General features: G+C 44.5%; 1 protein-coding gene and 1 pseudogene across 3 annotated transcripts in view; one reads left to right on the plus strand and one right to left on the minus strand.

Annotated features, from left to right (window-relative positions):
• CS (citrate synthase) overlaps nucleotides 1–22,245 on the plus strand; it is a 78,626-nt gene that overhangs the window by 28,051 nt on the left and 28,330 nt on the right. For both annotated transcript variants that reach the window (XM_068100425.2, XM_078769525.1), the window contains exons 4-6: nucleotides 12,248–12,313; nucleotides 12,481–12,612; nucleotides 20,758–20,946. In XM_068100425.2, coding sequence (XP_067956526.2) covers nucleotides 12,248–12,313; nucleotides 12,481–12,612; nucleotides 20,758–20,946 — 387 coding nt within the window. The remainder of the gene's footprint in view (nucleotides 1–12,247; nucleotides 12,314–12,480; nucleotides 12,613–20,757; nucleotides 20,947–22,245) is intronic.
• Nucleotides 8,981–11,044, minus strand: LOC137418032 (copper homeostasis protein cutC homolog pseudogene; annotated as a pseudogene). The gene has a single exon (XR_013621701.1). The product of XR_013621701.1 is annotated as a copper homeostasis protein cutC homolog pseudogene (transcript).

Raw genomic sequence — 22,245 nt, forward strand, 5'->3', positions numbered from 1 at the left:
GCACCCTAACCGCTAAGCCAACACCAGGCTAGATCGTAAGATCGTAAGATCTTATTAATCAACAATAATGAGAAAAAGTCTAATTTTTACCTTTCAAGCCTTCGGAGAATACAAGCTCAATGATAACTACAATGGCACTCGGTAGAGCACAAACCTCCACCTGGTGAACAGTTTGCATTTGGTATCCCACTGATAGGCCGGATCTGGATTCAGACCTGGACCAAAATGTAATCGGCTTGTTCTTGTCACCTACCCAACTCATCCACCAAGTTTAGTATTAACTCGTCTACAACTTTTTAAATATCATGTTATATATATATATATATATATATTTATTTATATATATATATATCGCTTTTCATCCGATCTCTCAATGGTGAAGAATCACTTGGAAATTAAATAATTCTCATATCCGAATCCATCTTCAGATTTTCACCAAAATCGATTCGTCCTTGTCAGACACCCATCCTGTCCACCAAGTTTCGTCCAAATCCGTTCACAACTTTGAGATGTCCTGCTATGTATCGTTTTTGGCCCTATCTCCCAATGGTGAAGAATCACTTTTAAAAACGCTACTAGCCGGATCCGGATTTTCACCAAAACCTAATATAATCATTTCTTCCTTGTCACATACACTACCTCTGCCCAATTTCATCCAAATCCGTCCACAACTTTTTGAGATATCTTGTTCACAGACAAACAAACAGACAAGGGTGAAAACACAACCTCCATCCAGAGTTTAAATTTTAAAGTATTTAAAGTTTTAATAACATGTTCTTGACCTTTATCAAGACTTAAGAAGTTTTATTGAGATTAATTAATTTTTATTTAGATCCCCTTAAGATTAAGAAGTTTTAATTTAAAGTTAAATTTAAATGTAAAGTTTAAAATAAGGCATTCTGTTGTATTTATTTATTTTTGCTTTTTTTCTTTCAAAGCATGACTTTGTTTTGTACACTGCATGGACACCATGTAATGTGATAGATTGAAATAAAATGCTGGAAATCAGTTTGCTTTATGTGATAAGAGATTCAAATCAAATAAAGCAAATCGATGCTTGTTTGGAATGTACTGATCACCAAATTGGCTTCAGCTGGCAAAGGCCTGGTTTAATATTGACGTTTTTGTGCTGTGGAAGGGTTGATCAATGTTCTCGCCTTGAGGTTGATTTCATGCAATAGGGTGGTAAAAATTAATATCTAGATTTTTTTCAGTGATCCAAACTCTTATCCATAGAGCCGATTTATATTGTTACGGTTCTCCGCCGCCCTTCTTCCCCTTACCAAGGGGGGATTCATCCCCTTGTTCTTTCTGGGTTTGGCGGAACCGAGACTTGAAACGCCCCTTCCGGGCAAACGCAAAGTAGGGTTTCGGGACTAAGTCTCGCTCGTACCTAAATCCCTGTGCCGCCACGGAAGCGAGGAAGCAAGCCTCGCATGAGCCACGTGTGGTTTGGGTACGCCGAGCGGATTGAGTACCATGTGGTCCGTGCAGTTTAGGTAGTGGACCCCGATTCGAGCGGTTCTATTCGTACCACGCTTAGCCAATGAGGAAATCACAGGAACGATCGAATGGAAAAGGAAGAACACAGGTTTAATTATTCCCACACGTATATACAATGATTGGGACGCAGAGAGACAGAGCAGCACTTACACAGTCTTATCTTATCCCCCGGACTCAGGCCCGTTACACTCACACAGGGAATTGCAGATGGATTGATGTCCCAGCCAGACGCGTCGACGTGGTCGTCCAGGAACGGCCCCGTCCGGCTCTCCACGGTCCCAGCACGTCCCGCGAAGATGGCAGCAGGCAGTGGAAGGAACCTCGTAGCGTGTCTCCTGAACAAAGGCAGCCGATGAGGTGGAACGGCAAATGCGGGACTCTCAGCGCGGCTGGCGATTACACAGCCGTTATCACTGACTTAATGCACCGTATATGGATCGGCCTCCAGCTCAACCGAGCGTCACTTTATAATAGCGCGTAATCCGGTTTATGCGCGTATTTCTTCACCCGCGTATCTCTCACAGTTCTTTGATGCTCTCAACTCCTGCTCGTCAACGATCCCTCCTGGTTGGTCAGTGCGCGCGAGTCCTCTCTGGGCAGCAGTCCTCCTCATCAGCAAGTCACCAGTCCTCTCGGGGGCTTTGTGCACCGCTTATATAGATATGCCCCCGAACCTGCTCGAACCCTCTTACCACGCCCTGTGACGCAGTGCTGCCGCCACCACCTCTGAGCCCTGATTGGCGGCTCGTGCTTACCGTCAGCGCCTCTGCCGCCCCTCATTCGGCTCCGCCCCGACCCTCCTAGGCCTGCCTCGTGTTAATTCGCCCAAAATGAACCAAAGTCAGCGCAAAGGGGCATGAGGCTAGGGAGGCTGGAAAGTTGGTAGAAGTAGGACCTATTCTCCTGACTCTACTCAACGCAGAACTAACATAGGAAAAGGACTAAGCTCACAAATACTAAGAGATAACTATACTATCGTGAGGCTACATGTTGCTTGTGTGACTAACTATGAGGGGGAAATTTTAACCTTTATTATACTGACTGTACAAACTCAAAACCGCAACAATATTATTACACTGGTCTGCGTCATTTCTGAGGTCAAGGTTTTTTTAGTTTTATAATTTTTGAATGCTGAATTCAAAAATGTAACTCATTTTGCTCAATCAGGTCAGGTTTTTATGCTATCTCAATTTTTTAAAAATAGATAATTTTGAAAATAATCGTTATGAAATTAGCAAGTTGATTTATTTTTTTTAAACAGACTTCAATTGACAGATAATGTACAAAGTACAGGGTGTCTCAAAATACATGGAACCCACGTCACTGCTAATAATTCTGCCAATATTAATGTTCTTGTTCTTTTTTTTTCAGATTTGAAGAGAGGAGACCCTAACAACTAATAATTATCAATCAAAATGCCTTGGACAAAGGAGGAAAAAATATTTTGCGTCACTACTTATTTGGAGACGAAATCATTCAAAACGGTGCAAGCAAAATTTCGCAGGAAGTTCAACTTCAACAACTATCCCCAGAAAAACCAAATTTATCGTTGGGCACACAAATTTCAAGCCACTGGATCAGTATCAACAAGAAGGCAGAAACACCCAGTTCTGGCAGGAAGCTGACTGCAAGATCTCCTGACAATGTGAATGCGGTGAGACATTCTGTCGGAAGGAGCCCGAAAAAGTCCATCCGAAGACGTAGCCAAGAGCTGGGTCTTTCACGTGCGTCAGTGCAAAGAATCTTGATCAAGGATCTTCAGCTGTACCCATACAAGATTCAGATCAAGCATAAACTCACACCAGTTGACATGGCAAAACGTGTTGTGATGTGCCGGTGGTTCGAGAACAAGATCGAAGAGGATCCTGACTTTCTTGATGATGTTTGGTTCAGCGATGAAGCACACTTCTTGCTCTGTGGGCATGTCAATAGCAAGAACAATGTGTTCTGGGGCACACAAGCCCCAGACGAGGTGCTTCAGAGGCCCTTGCACTCTGTGAAATGCACGGCCTGGGTGGCCATCTCAAAACATGGCATAATCGGACCATTTTGGTTTGAAGACGCAGACGAGGAGGCGGTCACTGTCACAAAGGAGCGTTACATTGTGGTGCTCAACAAGTTCTGGAGGGGACTTGGGAGACGTCGTGGCGTGAATCGAGATGTGCAATGGTTCCAACAAGATGGGGCAACTCCACATACAGCCAACATCACGATGGAGTGGCTGGACCACCGATTCCCTGATCGGCTGATCAGCAGGCGCCGCAAACCCAAGTGGTCTCCGCATTCACCCGATCTGAACCCCCCAGATTTTTATCTCTGGGGGTTCTTGAAGGACCACGTGTATGAGAATCGTCCTCAATCCATTTCTGAACTGAAAGTGGCCATCACCCAGAAGATTCGTGCCATCAGGAAGGAAGAGTGCGTCAGGGCGATTGACAACTTCGCTCGTCAGCTTCAAGTGTGTCTAAGGCGCAAAGCGGTCATTTGGAACATGTGCTCTAATAAATGTATCCTTTGAGCTAGAGACCTCAAATCTTCAGTTTTTTTATTGTTATCATATCAGCTTCCAGGAAATGTCATCTTTTTTGGAGTTTCTTGTCTGAGTAATAAATTATTATCATGTTAATGGGTTCCATCTATTTTGAGACACCCTGTATATTAAAAATGGTACATGAGTATAGTTAATGTGGAAGAAAGGGCTTTCTCAAAGACTTTCGTCTGTGTTCCACAGCTGGAACGTCTCTCTTGAGGCACCAGCAGTAGTCCGCGAGTATGTTCACATTCCAGTGGCCCTGGTACCTCTCTTCCATCACTCGAATATCCTGGTGGAAGCGCTCTCCTTGCTCCTCGCTGACATCACCGCAGTTGTCCGGAAAGTAATCTAAATGCGAGCTGAGAAAATGCGTCTTTATGGACATGCGTGCACCAAGAGCCTGGAATCTCTGCATGAGCTTCTCGACAACACGTTCGTACTCTAGACTTTGGTGGTTGCCCAGAAAATTCGTGACAATGGACTTTAATGTGAGTCAGGCATTGATCTCATTGTCCTCCAGACTTTTGTCAAATTGAGCATCTGTCATGAGCTCCCTGATCTGGGGGCCGTCAAAAATACCTGCTTCCAGTTTGCCCTCACTGACACGTGGAAATTTCTGATTCAGGAAAGTGAAAGCTCGGCCTTCTTTAATGAAATTCTTCATTTGTCCGAGCTTGATGTGCAGCGGCAGAAGTAGAATCTTCTGCGGATTTACGAGAGCGTATGACAGAACGTTGTGCGATGCCTAAAAGGAAACAGATAAAGATAAGATAAAGACATATCTCATATATTGTCAGGCATATTTTTGTAAGTATAAAATGAAAACCATACTAAATTTATACTAGTTTACGTTGTAGGTTTATCATACAGAAATAACAGTCAGTAGTATGATCTCTTCCTTCCCTCCACACCATTGGGACACCAAAAGGTAGACACTCTAGCTTCTTGTGGCTCCAGCGCTGCTGACTCAACCCACGTTTTGCAGCATATGTGAGCGGCAAAGGCTTTGTCCTGTCACCAAGTTTAACTCCAAAGTAGAGTGATAGCTTTTCCTCACAAAATGTGTGATGTTTGACTGCCGGTCTGACATAGTGACACACAGATATAGCAGAACCTGTTTGGGTCATTCTTGCACATTCTATGCATGCTGAAAAACAGGAATTACAATCATAATTAGAAATAAGTTGTCTGTTTACTATATAGAGCTTGGCTAAACACTTGGCTAAAATGTAAGTCTGTTTAAAAAAAATAAACTTGCTAATTTCATAACTATTTTCGAATTATCTATTTTTTTAAAATTGAGATAGCATAAAAACCTGACCTGATTGAGCAAAATGAGGTTCATTTTTGAATTCAGCATGCAAAAATTGTAAAAGAACAACTAAAAAAACCTTGACCTCAGGAAAAAAAAATCAAAAAAAAAAAATCCAAGTAAAGGCAATAAGAGAACATCAGATCAGTGTTCCAAATGTCGTCGCCTCAGATGGCCTTTTCTAAAAGCTGAACGGCCTAAACTGGCATGACAGTCAATCGTTCAAGCCGGCCAAGAACAACAACAACAAAAAAAAACAGGCATTTTAAAAGGCCATTTTCCCTGCAAGAGCGGGGGTTAGCCTTGCGGTCCCCATGACAATGTTCACCATTTTGCCCTATTTTCTGCATCTCCCCTTGTTAACCCCCTGGCCCGCATTTCTTCTTCGACCATCTTTAGCCAAGTCTTTCTCGGTCTTCCCCGTCCTCTACTTCCTTCCACATTCATTTCCATCACTCTTCTCAACCAGTCACTTTCATCCTTCCTCAATACATGACCAAACCATCTCAAACTGTTTCTCTTCACAGCATCCATCACAGGCTCTATTCCCATCATCTTTCGCAATTCATCATTTGGCTTCCTCTCTCTCAACGATACTCCACACATCCACCGAACCATTCGCATTTCCACCCTTTCCAGCCTTCGTTGCTGCTCTACGTTCATGACCCATGTCTCGCTCCCATAAATTATAACACTTCTCACACATACAGCATACACCTTTCCCTTCAGCTTCAACGACACTCCCCTCCTCGTCAGCACGCCACTCAGTTCCCGAAACTTCTTCCATGCACATCTCACTCTAGCAACCATTGCCGAGTCTGATCCACCTTCTCCATTCAGCATGTCTCCTAGGTAACAAAATGTTTTCACACCTTCCAGCTTCACGCCGTCTCCAAGATCCAACTCAACATTTCCTCCATCTGCAGCTCCCTCTGTGCACACCTTACACTTGAATGTAGCTGCCACACTGGTTAATGACCCTCTCAAACCACTACATTTTTGATGAACCCACTCAGCGCACATTGTACATTGAATTGAGTTCACTCCGACACCCTTCCTGCACGTAGCACATGGCCACTTCCCAGTTCTTTCCACCTCACCACATGCTTTACCACTTGCCATCACATTTGTTTTTCCGATATTCACCTTCAGACCTTTCGTCTCCATACATTCCTTCCACTTGTTCATCCTCTCCTTCAGTCCATCCATACTTTCTGCAATCAACACCAGATCATCTGCATACAACAACTCCCACGGTAAACCCTCCTTTACGTTCCGAGCCAGCACCTCCATCACAGCTACAAATAGTAGTGGACTTAGTACCGACCCCTGATGCACTCCCACCTTCACCTCAAACTCACCACTGTTCCCGTCCTTTGTCCTTACAGCTGTGCGCGCTCTTTTGTACATTGCCATCACTACTCTGATCAACCATTCCTCCACTCCTAACTTCCTCAATGCCCATGTCACTACTTCACGTGGAACCTTATCGAATGCTTTCTCCAGATCAACAAACCCAAGAAACAACTTCTTCCTCTTCTCCATGTACTTCTCCTGCAACTGCCTCACAATAAAAAGCGCATCTGTCGTTCCTCTTCCTGGCATAAATCCAAACTGCATTTCGTCAATCTTCACTTTCTTCCTTATCCTCCTCTCCAACACCCTTTCCAATACCTTCATTCCATGCTCCAATAACTTTATCGCTCGATACGAGCCACAGTCCAGAGGGTCACCTTTCCCCTTGTATAGAGGGACGAGGGTACTCAGTTCCCAAGCCACTGGAATGTGGCCTTCTTTCACCACCAGATTGCAGATCTCTGTCATTCTCTTCACACCCCAATTTCCCGCTGCCTTCAACATATCTCCCACAACTCCCGTCGGCCCTCCCGCTTTTCTACTCTTCATTGCTTCAATCGCTTCCTCAACTTCCTTCTCGGTTATCTTCTCTGCCGGTCCTAAAAGTGGGTTACTCTCTATGTTGCCATCCCATTCATTCTCTGCATTCAACAGTATTTCCATATATCTCTTCCATCTTCCTTTAATTCCATCTGGGTCCACAACTATTTGTCCCACTTCATCCTTCAAGCAACTCACCCCCATCACATCACACCTCTCTTTCGCTATCTGCTTTGCCATCCTGAATACCGCTCTCTGACCCTCTTCCAAATCCAAGCGTTCTCCAAACATTTTCTGACATGCCTCCTGCGCCTTTGCTACCTCTTTCTTTGCAGCCTTCTTGGCTGCCTTATAACTTTCATGCTCTTCCTTTTCTGCCCCCGTACCCTTCGCCTTCTGCCACTCCTTGAACTTCTTCCTCTTCTCGTCAATCTTCTTTCCAACTTCATCATCCCACCACCATGTTTCCCAGTGCCTCGGTGGTCCTTTTGTCCATCCACATACCTCACCAACGGCTCCCAACAGACTTTCTTTCATTGACATCCAACCACTTTCAAGCTCAACCACATCATCCTCTACCATACTCAGCCTCTCTTTTAATGCCTTCCTCACTGTCACCTCTTTCAACCTCCACACCTTCATTCTCGGTTGGTACTTCACCTGCCGAACTCTCCTCGCATCTTTCAACCTTATGTCGCAGACAACCAAGTGGTGCTGTGAAACAGCCTCCTCCCCCGGGATCACCTTTGTGTCCCGGAGGTGCCCCCTATCTCGCCTACGCACCATCAGGTAGTCAACGGTTGTCGTCGACCCACCTGACGTGTATGTAACAAGCTTATTATCCTCTTTCTGGAACTGAGTATTACAAATTAACAAATCAGCTCCATCAGCAAACTCCAAAATCCTTTCACCTTCTCCATTTCTCACACCATATCCGTAACCCCCATGAACTCCCTCAAAACCGTACATACTCCTTCCCACATGTCCATTTAGGTCTCCTCCTACCACAACAACTTCCTTATCTTTCACATTTTCCATCTGCTTCTCTATTGCACACCAGAACTTGTCCTTCTCTTCATCGCTCCGACCAACCTGCGGAGCATATCCCGAGATGACGTTCACCAAGAGCTTTCCAATCATCATTTTCACCATCATCAACCTTTCACTCACTCTCGTCACACTCACCACACTGTCTCCAAACTACTCAGAAAACAGGACACCAACACCATTCACGCCTTCTGGGCACCCTTGCCACACAAACTTGTATTTCTGTCCCTGCCTACCCTTCACCATTCTCACACCACTTCCCTTCCATCTCGTCTCCTGCACACAACATATGTCCACTCTTCTTCTGACCAATACTTCCACCACTTCTGATCTCCCTGTCATTGTCCCTACATTCCACGTCCCAAACCTCAGAAACCGATCTCCACTTCGGGCATCAGACTTTTCGTCATAAATGGAGTGATTTCCACCCTTGCTTCGATCGGGTTCCCCACCTTGAGTTTTGAAGAGAGGGAGTGGGGTCCCCCACGGGGTACTTCGGGCTGTACCCTGCCAATATCTCATCGTAATTGTCATGGTTCTCTTTTTGAGGCAATGTTTTTATGGCCGGATGCCCTTCCTGACGCCAACCCTTTTAGTCTCCTCTTACGACACGCAGGGATACGGTGTACCTATTCTAAACCGGGGTACACACCAGGTATTTATCGAGATAACTAATTACTTAATCCCCTTATCCATTAAGCCATAATTTTTGCAACCATTTTATTTTCTGGCAGGTCTGGTGTGGTTTGTTTTGGTCCATCATTTTGCGGTGTTTGCACAGAGGCCCAGTGATGGGGCCCGGGCAGGCGAGGTGCTGCAGCTACAGGATTCCTTTAGCAATGGAACACAGTGCCCTCACCCTGCTGGCATCCACCACCTTAATGCTGAACTCTGACGAGCAGCACGGCGTTCCCATTCTCACCGCTCCATTTCTGATTCGCATGTCGGAGTCACGTGACGTGCTGGCCGAGCAGTGGAACTCGCATGCTCCGGAGCCTTCGAGGATGCGCTGCAAGTTTCTTTCGGTAATCCCACCACCTGGTACAACTGTAATTCTGCCATTTGCCTGCTCAATCAATTTGCCGATCATCGGAAGGCCATCCAGGGCAGATAGTTCACCCCCACTGGTCAGGACTCGTGAGAACCCGAGTGAAATTATGTCCTCCAGGGCAGTGACCGGGTCCTGCACCATGTCAAATGCACGGTGGAAGGTGACCGGAAAGGCACCACAGAGAGATAGTAATTCACGGCAAAGGTTCACGTCAATCTGTGCGGCCTTCGTCAGTACTCCAAACACAATGCCATCAGCTCCACATGCACGTAAACCCTTCAGGTCTGCTCGCATGACCACGATCTCATGCTCGCTGTAGAGGAAGTCACCGCCTCTTGGGCGCACCATCACAAACACCGGGAGGTGAGTATGCTGCTTTACCACCTGCAGTAAACCATAACTTGGGGTTGTTCCACCCTCTAAAAGGTTGCAGCATAGTTCGATTCTGCTTGCACCTCCTCTTTCTGCATTGATGGCAGACTCAACCGAATCGACACAAACCTCCATTCCCACCTCGTGGTGCTGTTTCCTTTGACCTTTCACTCACAACAAATGCAAAGACGAGGCCATGACTAATGAGTGGCTAAAGTTGTCTATGGGATTGGGAGGCTGCAAGCAGTGAAAGAGCGTTTCCTGTCAGGATAGTTGCCAAAAAGATCCACGGATCAATGTTGGACTTCATCATCATGAAAATATTTGAAATGCATTTAAAAATGCGTGAGAAAAAACTCGAAAACGAAATACCACGAAGCCGTTAATGTATGACGTCACTTCCGCCGTCTTCCGCCAAGAACAACAACAATAAACATTATTTGCCATAGCATATGTTGCAGGTTTATTGGACAGGGTAAGGCCATCCTTCTCAATATTTGGGGTCTCTGCTTTCAAGCCCCAAAAACACCTTGAGACGATAACTGGTGCATGGGAAAGATAAGCCACCAATCCCACCTCTCACAATCCTCCATGGAAAAGGCAACATGGTGTAAGATGTGATCAGGTACGTTGCAAGCATTATTACATTGGGGAGGCACACAGTCCATACAAGCCCAGATGGGTCAACATTGTAGGACCAGCCCCATCCAAGGCATTCCAGACTCATCGACATTCTGCGGTGTATTCTCATCGACAATCGACTGCCCATACATTTAGCACCACAGATATTCGGTGATCTAATGGTTAGAGTGACTGAGAGGTCAGCAGCTCAAACCCCAGCCAACTGGTATGTGCTGCTGCCTCGTTTACCATTCAGTATTTAAAAGGAGTGAACATGCACAATCCCCAAAGGCTGGCATCGATGGCACCAAACTGGTCCTGGACTGGACAGGCATCAGCTCACGTGTCCTAAAAATCATCCTTGATGTTATTTTTCACTCTGTCATTTTCTATCTGCTTGGAAATCAGCCAACTTCACTGCGTTGCATCTAAAACTATGATCTTCTCTACCCATGCAGACCTTCCCTTCGCTCCTACCTCCAAGCCCACCTCGTTACACATTCCAGTTCCTCCTTCCTGAGTTTTCTTAAATTGTATACATCTTGGCCACCCCATACATTCTCCTCTACACCTCATTCTCCCTCTCAGTCTCCCTCTATTTTACCCTTCAAATCGCCTGTTGCTGTTTTCCCCCATCTCTACCATTCATTTTGATCTGTTGCATCCTGACCTGTTCAGTGTTCTTAGCTCTTCCATGAGCCTTGACTCTGTATACAAAAAAAAAAAGAAGAAATACTTTATTTCTGTGAGGTACTTTTATCACCTCTACTGACGAAGGTGGATGGAGGGTATATTTTCACCCCTGTCTGTTTGTGAACAGGATATCTCAGTTGTGGACGCATTAGGCCAAAATTTGGTGGACAGGTTGGGTGTGTGAAAAGGACAAATTGATTCGATTTTGGTAAATATCCGGATCCAATAAGTTTTTCTATGATTCTTTACTATGATTGATCGGGCTAAAATGATATATAGCACAATATCTCAAAAAGTTATGGACGATTCGGACGAAGCTTGGTGGACAGGTTGGGTGTTTGACAAGGAAGGAGTGAACAACTTTTGGTGAAGATCTGGATTCGGATCTGGGAACTGTAAGTGATTTTTCCTTATTTAGCTTTATGGGGCCGAAAACTATATATAGTATAGCACGATATTTCAAAACGTTGTGGATATGTTATGGCAAAAATAGATGGATGAGTTGGTCATGGGACAAGAACAAGTAGTAGATCTAGATCCGGCCTATCGTTGGGATACAAAATGTAATCTGTTCAGTCTGGAGGAGGAATGCGCTCTACCGAGTGCTGTTCTAGTATTACCTGCTGTTTTTCAAGCACTATGCAAATTCTACTGACCATTTCCTGTTCCATATCATGTTAGGATGCTATTTAAGGGAAAATGTTATTCTCCTGTAATCTTGTCTTTTCTGATTCCCCAAAATATTTTGTGTGGCACTACTGTAGAAACACCCGTAGACAGAACAAATAATCACATCTCAACTATGCTGTCCCTAAATAATGTAATCATTTGTCGACAGTGGTTTATATTGGTTTGGGACACAAGGTTATGTGGCATCAATATGATTGTATGAACATGTATATATCTGTTTCTTTATTTAAAACTGTTGCTTTAAATGCACAGTACTCCATCTGTCCAAGGGTAACAAATGTTATCCTGTGCTTTGACTGCATTTTTACATTCCCCACCTCAAACCTTACTATAATACCCATTCAGATGGATGTTAGAGTAGGTGAGTGGTTGAGTTTAGGTTGACACTTAAAACTAGACGAAGGGTACAATAATTTGAAGGGGATTTTTATCCGTGTTCTCAGTATGAGGCAACAGACTCTCTCTGACAGTGAATTAAATGTAATTTGGTTTGCAACCAAGCACAGTGACCTGTCTGCTTTTGCTGCAGGCCTACGGTGGCATGAGAGGAATAAAGGGACTCGTCACCGAGACATCTGTGCTTGACCCTGAAGAAGTATGTGGTTTTCATTTGGCCTGAGTATTGTTTAAGTTCTCTGGCCCTCTTTCTTTTTGTTTTCCCCTTTATTTGCATTAATTGCTCCTTGATTTACATTGCTCATTCCTACTATTTATACTTTCTACACAATCATCAATGTGCGCTGCTTCATGCTGTGTCCACAGGGTATCCGTTTCCGTGGATACAGCATCCCTGAATGCCAGGAACTTCTCCCAAAGATGGCAGGTGGAGAGGAACCTCTTCCTGAGGGTCTTTTCTGGCTTCTCATTACAGGGCAGGTTCCAACGCAGGATCAGGTGAATACAGTAAAATGTTAGTTTCATCAAATAACCACCATATATCAATTTATTGTAAAAGTTGGTGTTGCTCATTGATGATTATGACCAGGTGTTGTTGTTACACTGTATGCATATTGCAAACTGAGGTTAAGCAATTTGTTCACTGTATTTATGGCATAAGTCAGTCATCGCCTCTCTCAGCGTAGAGTGATTTTGAATGGGCAGGCAATGAATTTTATATTTTGGACACTGTACAACAAAAATTGAAACAAATGTGAATCGGGATACAAACCGACAGTTTTGTGATGCTTTGTCTCTGAATTTGGCAAATTGTATGGAATCTTGTTCCGAGCATGCCACCGTACTCATGGTAAAGCGATTGCTTCAGTCTGTCTGCCTGGCAGTTAAACAAAACTGAAAATGATTCCCAACAGGAATCGTACTGTTTTTGTTTATTACCCTGCGCTCGCAAAGCGGAAAACAGTGTTCGGCAATTGGTTGTGTACATGTGGCATACGTGCGTGCTTTTGTCTACAATTTAAAAATGCATTTTCTCGGCAACCGTTTGTCTGATTGACACAATTTTTACCATAGGAGCGCCTCTGTCTGTCTAATCTTTTTTTATTCATAATTATGATGTCATAGGTCAAATGGTAGACACCATCTTGAAAAACGTTACACCTTTATATCTCCAAAACCGCTCCATGGAAAAAATTGAAACGGTGTGGTCAAGTACTCCCCATGGGAAATAAGATATGTTAATGATTATGTCATCAGTACCTTAATTATGACGTCATAATTCGACACTTTATCTTGATGCTTGATCCGATCAGTATGAATTTTTTTTTCTCTGCAATTGTTGGTCAGATGACACAATTTCACCATAGGAGCACCTCAGCCTGTAGAATTTGTGATAATTATGACATCGTAGGTCACATGGTACAGGCATCATCATGGAAAAACCGAGAAACATTGCACCTCTATATCTCCAAACCACTCCATGGGAATTTTTTTTGAAACATGGCTCATTGTAAAGAACTCCACATGGGGAATAAGTGTTGTTAACGATGACGTCATTGGTGCCTTAATTATGACGTAATTCGACAGGGACAATGCTTGGTCTGATCAGTTTGAAATTTCTTAAACGTGATCTACACAACAATTATATTAGAGAATATAAACTTATGTCATCGCTCACGTGGTCTGGCAGCCATATTGGATTAAAGGAAAAAAAAAAAAAACCCCCCCTTCAAAAACAGAAGAGTTTGCTCGCACAAAGTTGGCTGTTCAGGGTAAGTATTCTATGAATACCATGTAGTTTAAGAACGTTGTACAGGACACGCAGAACTAATTTAGCATGTTAAATAAGAGGGTGCGTCAATGACAGAAAACTTCCGATTCAATGGTTTGTGTTTTTCTACAGCTTTTAAAGGTTTTATTCAAAATTGAATTATGTATTTGAACACTAGACCACAAATCACCTTGTTTGCACTTCCAAAAACCTTCAATTTAGCAGTAGTTGGGCAAAACTTTACGCTGCCTCAGCCAATCAAATGTGTGCGTGCTCCGAGGGCAGAGTAACAGCAGGATTCAGACAAAAATGGTGGCTTCTAGAGATGCTTGCTTCATGCTTCTTTTTCTCAGAGATCATTTCAAAATTGTCATTTTCTTTGAGAAGAGTTGACAAAGTTCAGCTCTGGCCTGTTCCATTTGACCCATCGGCTTCATATGTTTTCCATCGCGCTTGTTATGCACAGCTAATATAGATTGTGCTCAAACGCAAAGTGGTAGTTGAAAAGGCCCTTCCCATGTCCTTTTTCTCAAGCCAGCGTGGTGCAAGGTGTTATATGAACTCCCTAGTCTATTCTTGTCCTGGTGAATGCCAGCCAGGTGGCTTATTGAAGAACATGGAAAATAACTATTTGCACTTACTTTCCTGACAGTGTAGTTTGTACTGCCAATCCTGTGCAAGAACCGAACATGGGCCAATTGACTTTTAGGAAGTCAATAAATAAACTTTGGTTGATGAATGCCACCATATATGGAAACATTATTTATTTATTTTTATTTTATTTTTTTATTGCTGCTATGCCTTCTGTCTTGTACAAATAGCAAATCTTGAAGCGAAACTAAATTTTGGAAATAAATAAATGAAAAGTCAAAGGAAAATGTTAACCTGTGGTTATAAGAATGGTGTAGGTGCATGATTTTAGGTTTAGGAAGCAATGGGAAGCTTTGAAGGGACAATAATAGATTGTCCCAGAATGATGGGCAAAAGCTAAACAGAAAGGGGCGAGGAAGGTTTGCAGTGGGATTTGAGGAGTGAATTTGACGTTGTGTTTTTGTTTTAGGCTAGAAGGGCGGAATCACTTGTATCTCAGTATAAGTATAGGGCGGAATCACTCGGTAAAGGGCAAGCTAATGCTCAAGCAGTACAGCTGGCAGGTATGCTACAAGGCCTTGAAGATCAATGAAAATTTGGTCCAGTGGACCAACGGGCCCACTAGTGGCTATAAATGAATCCAACTGATAACGTGAATGGTAAGGCCAAGCAGGGGAAAAAATGGCAAAAGGAAGGGAAAAGCTTTTAAAATACTGTATTTTATCCCAACATCAGAAGTTTAAATAATGTTGAGTTTACTGGTCTGCCTAACGTTAGCCATCGTGCAAGGGGTTTGTATATTTTGTAATTTCAATTTTATCATCGGGCCATATGCCATCGAAAGTACATATAAAGTCGCACGTGACCAAGTGGAGCATTCATATCCATCGTAACAATAACATTTTCATTATTCACAATTAATTCCCTGTAAGACCATGGCATCATCATTGACTGAAAGGTGTGGTCCCAACTCTGCAGCCGGGAGGTCTTGCAATGTGACGGTGTGGGTGTAGCAGTGTGTAGTGCCCACAGTGCAAAAGCAAAGTTCCAAAGTGAGGGTTTTAATGCCAACCCTTCCACACACCTCCCCCTCCCCCAATGACTTCCCACACCACAACAACTTGTAGTACTGTATATCCTGCTGGGGGGAGGGTGAGTATGTCACCCAAATGGCACTCCATGTCTACCAGGGGACCTATTGCCCCATGGTCAGCTAATCCGACCCTCTTCTCGGCGGGTTCTCCATCCCAGTCCTTTGTTGGGATGATGTGGGCGGGGCGGGGGGGGGGGGAAGGGAGGATGTTTGGTTCGTTCTCGCTGTCCGGGAGCCTGATACACCTGCTGACACACACAGCTTCCCCCATTCACAAACCTTACATGCAAAACCGTTCCCTTTTCCAACTCTTCCAAAACTAAGTGCCCCCCACCAACACCCTCCCACACCACGAAGGTTGTTTTGCACATCACCGGGCTGGTTTCGCTGGTTTCGCATCACTGGTTTCGTGCCCTCTTATTCCCCGATCTGCTTCATCTCATGGACGGTCTTTCTTTTTGGCCAGGGTAAGAAAATCCACACCAGCCCGATGATGCTCCCTGTCATTATTCCACTTTCCTTTAGTTGTCCCGCTTGCCTTAAATTGACTACGCAGAATGTAAGGAGTGGTCACACACTCTTGTACAACCTTAAACAAGGAAATTAGGCCATTTGGCCCATCATTGCTGTTGAACTGCCGAATTTTTTTGCTACATTTTTAAACAACAATGATCTTCATTTATGTTATAAAGTATAAATAACCAGATCTTTATCTGATGACCCAACTTGTTTCAAATTAAAGGTAGTCGGTATGATTTACTAAAGGGTGGTCATGTTTAACAAACTTGAATTATATGAGGCAGTTTCTGACGAGGTGGATAAGGGAAGTGCAATGGATGTACTTCATCTGGACTTTCAAAAAGCTTTTTATTAAGGTAATACATAAATGGCTGTTTGCTAAGGTGAGGGCTTGTGCAGTGGCTGGTAGAGTAGCAAACTGGACGACTTGCAGGAAGCAAACTGTGATTGTGAATGGCAGGATATCCGACTGGGAGGATATAAATGCTTGGGTACCCCAAGGATCAGTTCTAGGACCGTTATTATTCATAGTTTTCCAAATTGGTTTTGACAGTGGGCTTAAGAGTCAGCTTTCCGAAAAAGAGAAAAAAATCGATACTTTTTTTGACATGCATTCGATTCACTGAAATTAAATCCTTCACGAATAGTGGGAAGATGGAGGGTCATGGTGGTGAAATCCTCCAAATTGTATTGCAATTTATTTTGGCACTGGGCCAAGCTAACTCTAGCCATTTAACTTGTACCAGTTTGTTAATGGGCTAGCGGCTAGGCTTGCCGCTACCCTGGTGCCGCTACCGCTACTTGTCGCTACTAGCGGCTTGTACCCTGGTGTTGGGCTAGCGGCTAGGGTGCCAGCTTAGGATCCTAGGATCCTGGGTTCGAATCCCGGTCGATCGCTGAATTAACGCCAGGGGGGTTGACTCAGCCTGTCATCCTTCCGAGGTCGGCTAATTGAGTACCAGTTCACTGGTAATTCCCTGCTTGTCGTAAAAGGCGACAAAAAGGGTTGGCGGCAGGAAGGGCATCCGGCCGTAAAACATTGCTTCAAAAAGGGGACCGAAAAACAACAACAACCACGGTCCCCGAAAAAGGCCAACCCCCGCTTGCGGGGAAAAAATGGCCTCTAAAGGTGTTTTTTTTTTTTTGTTAATTCAAAAAAGAAAAATTCTCCCAATTTAATATACTAGCAACGGTACCCGCCCTATGGGCGGGGCTTCAATTGGGAAGCCCAAATGAAAAGGCAAAATATCAGAAATTGAACGCTTTTTTAAAATTTTAAACGATTCATATAAGCATCAGTTGAATCATATCACACGCAAATCATCCAAATCTAAACAGTACATGGTGCACATTTTGAAAAAAGATTGAATTCTGCAAAACAGAAGCGGCCGCTACACGTCTTTCTCAGTCGCGCGTTTGTGTGAAGAGTGCGCGCCAAATCTAACACGGAAGCGGCCGCTACACCTGTTTCTCAGTCGCTTTGCACACACTGCCATGTTACTTCGGAGCCGCACGTTTATATAGGAAGAGTTCGTCAGGATTCGATCTACTCTCTCCTGGTACGTAGAATAAACAGTATTTGTAGAATTTCAACAAAAGCCACATCACTGTTCATATCGGTAAATATTGTTGTGGTTTTTCAAAGCCCGTTCCCTTACAAAGGGGAGATTAAGCCCCTTTTTCTCCTTGGGTCTTCAAAACCGCGAGACTGAGTCGCCACTTCCAGGCAGACACGGAAAAGGATTTCGGGACAAATTCGCACGTACCTTGAGTACCCACGCCACAGCGGAAGCGGAGATCGAGTCTCGCACGAACCACGCGTAATTGAGTACACCCGAGCGGATGGCGTACCACATGACCCGTGCTGTTACCTTGCTTTAGAACCTGGTCAGAGCGATCTAATTCGTACCATGCTAGGTCAATGATGGAAAACACAAGACGGTCGAATCAGAAGGAAGAACAGATTTATTTACACTATTTACAATGAGTTAGTAGAAGAAGGGACACAGGGCAGAACTTAAGCAGTCTTAACTTATTTCCCCAGACACTGGCCCGATCACTCACATGGGGAAATGGAAGGAGAATGTTCGCGCGCTGAATGTGCCTGCTTCGGTCGCTCCAGGAACAGCTCACCCGGCGTGGCCCTCTGGCGGTCACAGCACGTATCCCGGCGAAGGCAGGCAGGTGGGAAAATCCTCGCGGCGCGTATATCGGCAAAGGCAGGCAGAAGGAAATACGTGCGTCTGGCCCGGCGCGGGTCGTCTTTACAGTGCAATTAATACTGCGCAGAGCGCGGGGAGCAGGGCAAGTTCATGTACAACGGGGTTATGCTCGACTCAACTGAACTGCCGTATTCTCACAACTCCGATCTCGTAACTGGTCTGACTTGCCCTGCGCTCATCTCATAACTCCAGCTCAACTGAGGTCGTCTCATAACTCCAGCTCATAACTGAGGTTGTCTCATAACTTCTGGACTGCGCAACTCATCTGACTCAACTGCGATCTGACTTGCCCTGCGCTCATCTCATAACTGAACTCAGCGCTTTCACTCTCATAACTCAACTCCGATCTGACTTGCCCTGCGCTCATCTCATCACTGCCAACACCGAACTCATAACTGAGGTGGGGGCTCTGGGCACAGGGTTATATCGCCCGCCCTAGCCCGACTCGAACGTTTCAAACCCCGCCTTTTGCCGCAGTGGCAAGTCACTCCCCTCGAGCCCTGATTGGCGGCTCGCGCTTACCGTTGGCTCCTCCACCGCCTTCCTTCGGCCTTGGTCGACTTGTTCAGGCCTGCCTCGTGGTATTTCGTGCCAAAAGCATCGAAGCATCATAAGGGGACCTAATTCTCATTATCCTACTCAACGCAAAACTAACACAGGAAAGGTCTACGCTTACATTTACGAAGGAATAACTGAGCTTAAACAAGGCTACATGTTGTAGTGTAACTAACTAGGAGGGGAAATTAACCTTTATTATAAAACCACAAAACCGCAACAATATTATTCCATCGTGTTTGGAAAAATTGGAAAAACAATATAGCCTATTTTACTCCCAGGCGTCCCAGGAATACCCACCCAAAATATCGTTGCGATCGGTTGAGCTGTTTTTGCGGTACCTTCGAACGGACGGACGGACATTTGGTGAATTATAGTAAGATGGGAGAACTGAAATGCATAGGATATTGCTATATTGTTTCAATAAATAATTGTATAAATGAACAGGATTATAACTAATTAATTGACATATGTGGGAAAATTACATGCCCAGACCTGGAATCAAACCCAGGTCTTCTGGTGAACCGTACCAGTGCTCTGTCATCTGAGTTATCTGGGGGACAAATCCAATGGGGAGAGGGGGGAGGAGGGGAAGAAAGGGAGGCAAATCCATGTGGGCAAATAATAGCGGACATGGATTTGTCCCCCCCCATTGGAGGAAGACCCTCATGAGCAGGCTGTTGGTGCTCCGATGGTTGGCAGCGAGTGCCCTGGAAGCATTGACGGACAGAGTGGAAATTATATGTGTGGGAAAATTACATGCTCAGACAGGGTCACCCGGAGCACTGGTACGGTTCCGGGGTTCGATTGCTGGTCTGAGTATGTAATTTTCCCACAAATATAAATTAATTGTCGATATTCACCAGATACCAAATTTATCCGCTTCTTTGAATAAGGATATAGAAAGACTTCCATGGATTAACAATGTAATTGTTTATTTATTTATTATTATTATTTTTGTAATTCTCTTTGTATTTATTAATTTGAAATTATAAATTATTTATTATTGCAGTGAAGTGTCCGTTGTGCAATAGTTTTGCTCTGCCAGATGATTGATTTTTCTGTCCTTGTATACACACTGCAGAGTTGGCTGTGGGACAGGTTTGCTTGTGGCCATCTTGCCGTTCTCTGTGCTGTCACGTCTAACTTAAGATATAATGCAGTGCTGCTATTTCACACAACAAACTAAATAACCATGATAGCTGCGGTAATTGTCATCCGATTAGTGCTGTTGAAGTATTTTGCAAGCTCTGCCTTCACAAGGCCTATGCTGTGTTTTTATTTATTTATTTATTTTTGAATGTATTAGCGTTTATTACTTGCGTTTACTTTGTTCTCATTGCCTCAGTGCCGCAGCATTAAAGCAATCCATTCACGGTGCTGGAAGGTTGCTGTGCTGTCAAAGCGTACCATTTGAGTACAATTTGAGTCAATTTGGCACATGAAGAGGCAATTTGGCTCGACGTGATCTCCGCAGCAGCCCTGCTATTGCCTTCCTTAATATTTTTTGCGCTTGGATCGATGCCATGAAGAGCTGTAATGAGCAAACCTCAACCCCACGGCCCAGTTTGGGCTCACGGTCCCATTGCAGATGGTTGGCTTACAATGGGAGTTGTGAAACTGTAACTCTGATAATGGAAAAGCAATCATCATTTAACGTCGCGCGACGGAATTTCGCACATATTGGTCCTTTGGCGTAAGGTTGTGTTCTACAAATGTTTAGATCGGCTACCAGGGAGTAATGGGTTAAATCGGCAAGCAATGCTCGAGGCTGTTAACGTGAAGAGTCCCCGAGCCGTACCAGGTTAAGGGGAACAAGATCGGAGTAGTCCGTGGAAATGAGTGCGTTTGGAAAGACCATTGCCCCTTAAATTCCTTTTCGTGCCATGCAGGTAAGCTGGGTGTCACGAGAGTGGGCACGACGCGCCGAGCTTCCCTCGCATGTCGTCACCATGATTGACAACTTCCCCACGAGCCTGCACCCCATGGCACAGTTCAGCGCTTCCATCACAGCACTCAGCAGCGACAGCAAGTTTTCGCGAGCCTATTCTGAGGGTGTGCACCGTGCCAAGTACTGGGAGGTAAGATGACCCGTGGAGGTAACACACGTGCTGTTTCTTCATGCATGTGGTTATCGGAAAAATGTCGAGTATTTTACTTGGTGCTAGCAGGATGGCCTAGACCCTAGAGGTACGCACACTCGCATCCAAGTCGTCCAACCTGGGTTTGATTTTCTAACCCAGCTATAAACTATCATCCAGGTGTGTTTCACAGGATGGGTGATTCATCACTGTGTGCCATGTGCCATCCCTCAGATGCAAGTTAAAAATCCCACTGGGTCTTCAGCGAAGAGTAGGCGAGCTATCGCCGGCACCCTGAACAAATTACAAATTCCTGCTTTAATTCCTGCTGAGAAGGCAATGGCAAACCACCCAGTATGACCCGTGCCAATAAACATATTCGGCAGCACCGATGCTCTAACAGATTATGGTGCATCAGAATCGCAATTTTACTTGCGACGTCATCAAGTTTGGCCTTAAGCCGACACCTCGTTATGTAATGCAGGTGTATTCCATCAAATTATTGAGCATCATGCGTGAGATATGTGAAGTGCAAACAAAACATTTCCATGGACATGGAAATCCATCCATATAAAGAAGAGTATGTAAAGGCCTTGAATTTCAAACAAGAATTTTGATGTTTGGCAAAGTGGAATTATTTATCAGCCTGTTGAACTGGTTCTGCTGACAGCAATGCTCCGGTGATGCAGCTCGCTTCCAAAGGTGTGGCGATTGCTACGAGAGAACCTGAATTTTGAAATATTTATTTATGCAGAACTTGTTTGGGAAGGTGTGCCTCTTCTCCATATCCCAATTATTTTTCTTAAGTACAGTGCATTCAGAAAGTATTCAGACCCTTTGCTATGACACTTGAAATTTAGCTCAGGTGCCTCCCATTTCTCTTGGTCATCTTTGAGATGTTTCTACACCTTGATTGGAGTCCACCTGTGGTAAATTCAATTGATTGGACATGATTTGGAAAGGCACACACCTGTCTATATAAGGTCTCACCGCTGACAATGCTTATCAGAGCAAAAACCAAGCCATGAGGTCGAAGGAACTGCCTGCGGAGCTCAGAGACAGGATTGTGTCGAGGCACAGATCTGGGGAAGCCTCCAAAAAAATCTCTGCTGCATTGAAGGTTCCCAAGAGCACAGTGGCCTCCATAATTCTTAAATGGAAGAAGTTTGGAACAAGCAGGACTCTTCATATAGCTGGCCGCCCGGCCAAACTGAGCAATCGGCGGAGAAGGGCCTTGGTAAGAGAGGTAAGAGAGAGAGAGAGGATTGGTTTCAACAGACCACAGAATCTTGTTTCTCA

Source organism: Myxine glutinosa, chromosome 1 (genome assembly GCF_964187855.1).
Source record: "Myxine glutinosa chromosome 1, kmMyxGlut1.1, whole genome shotgun sequence".
Classification (NCBI taxonomy): Eukaryota; Metazoa; Chordata; class Myxini; order Myxiniformes; family Myxinidae; genus Myxine; species Myxine glutinosa.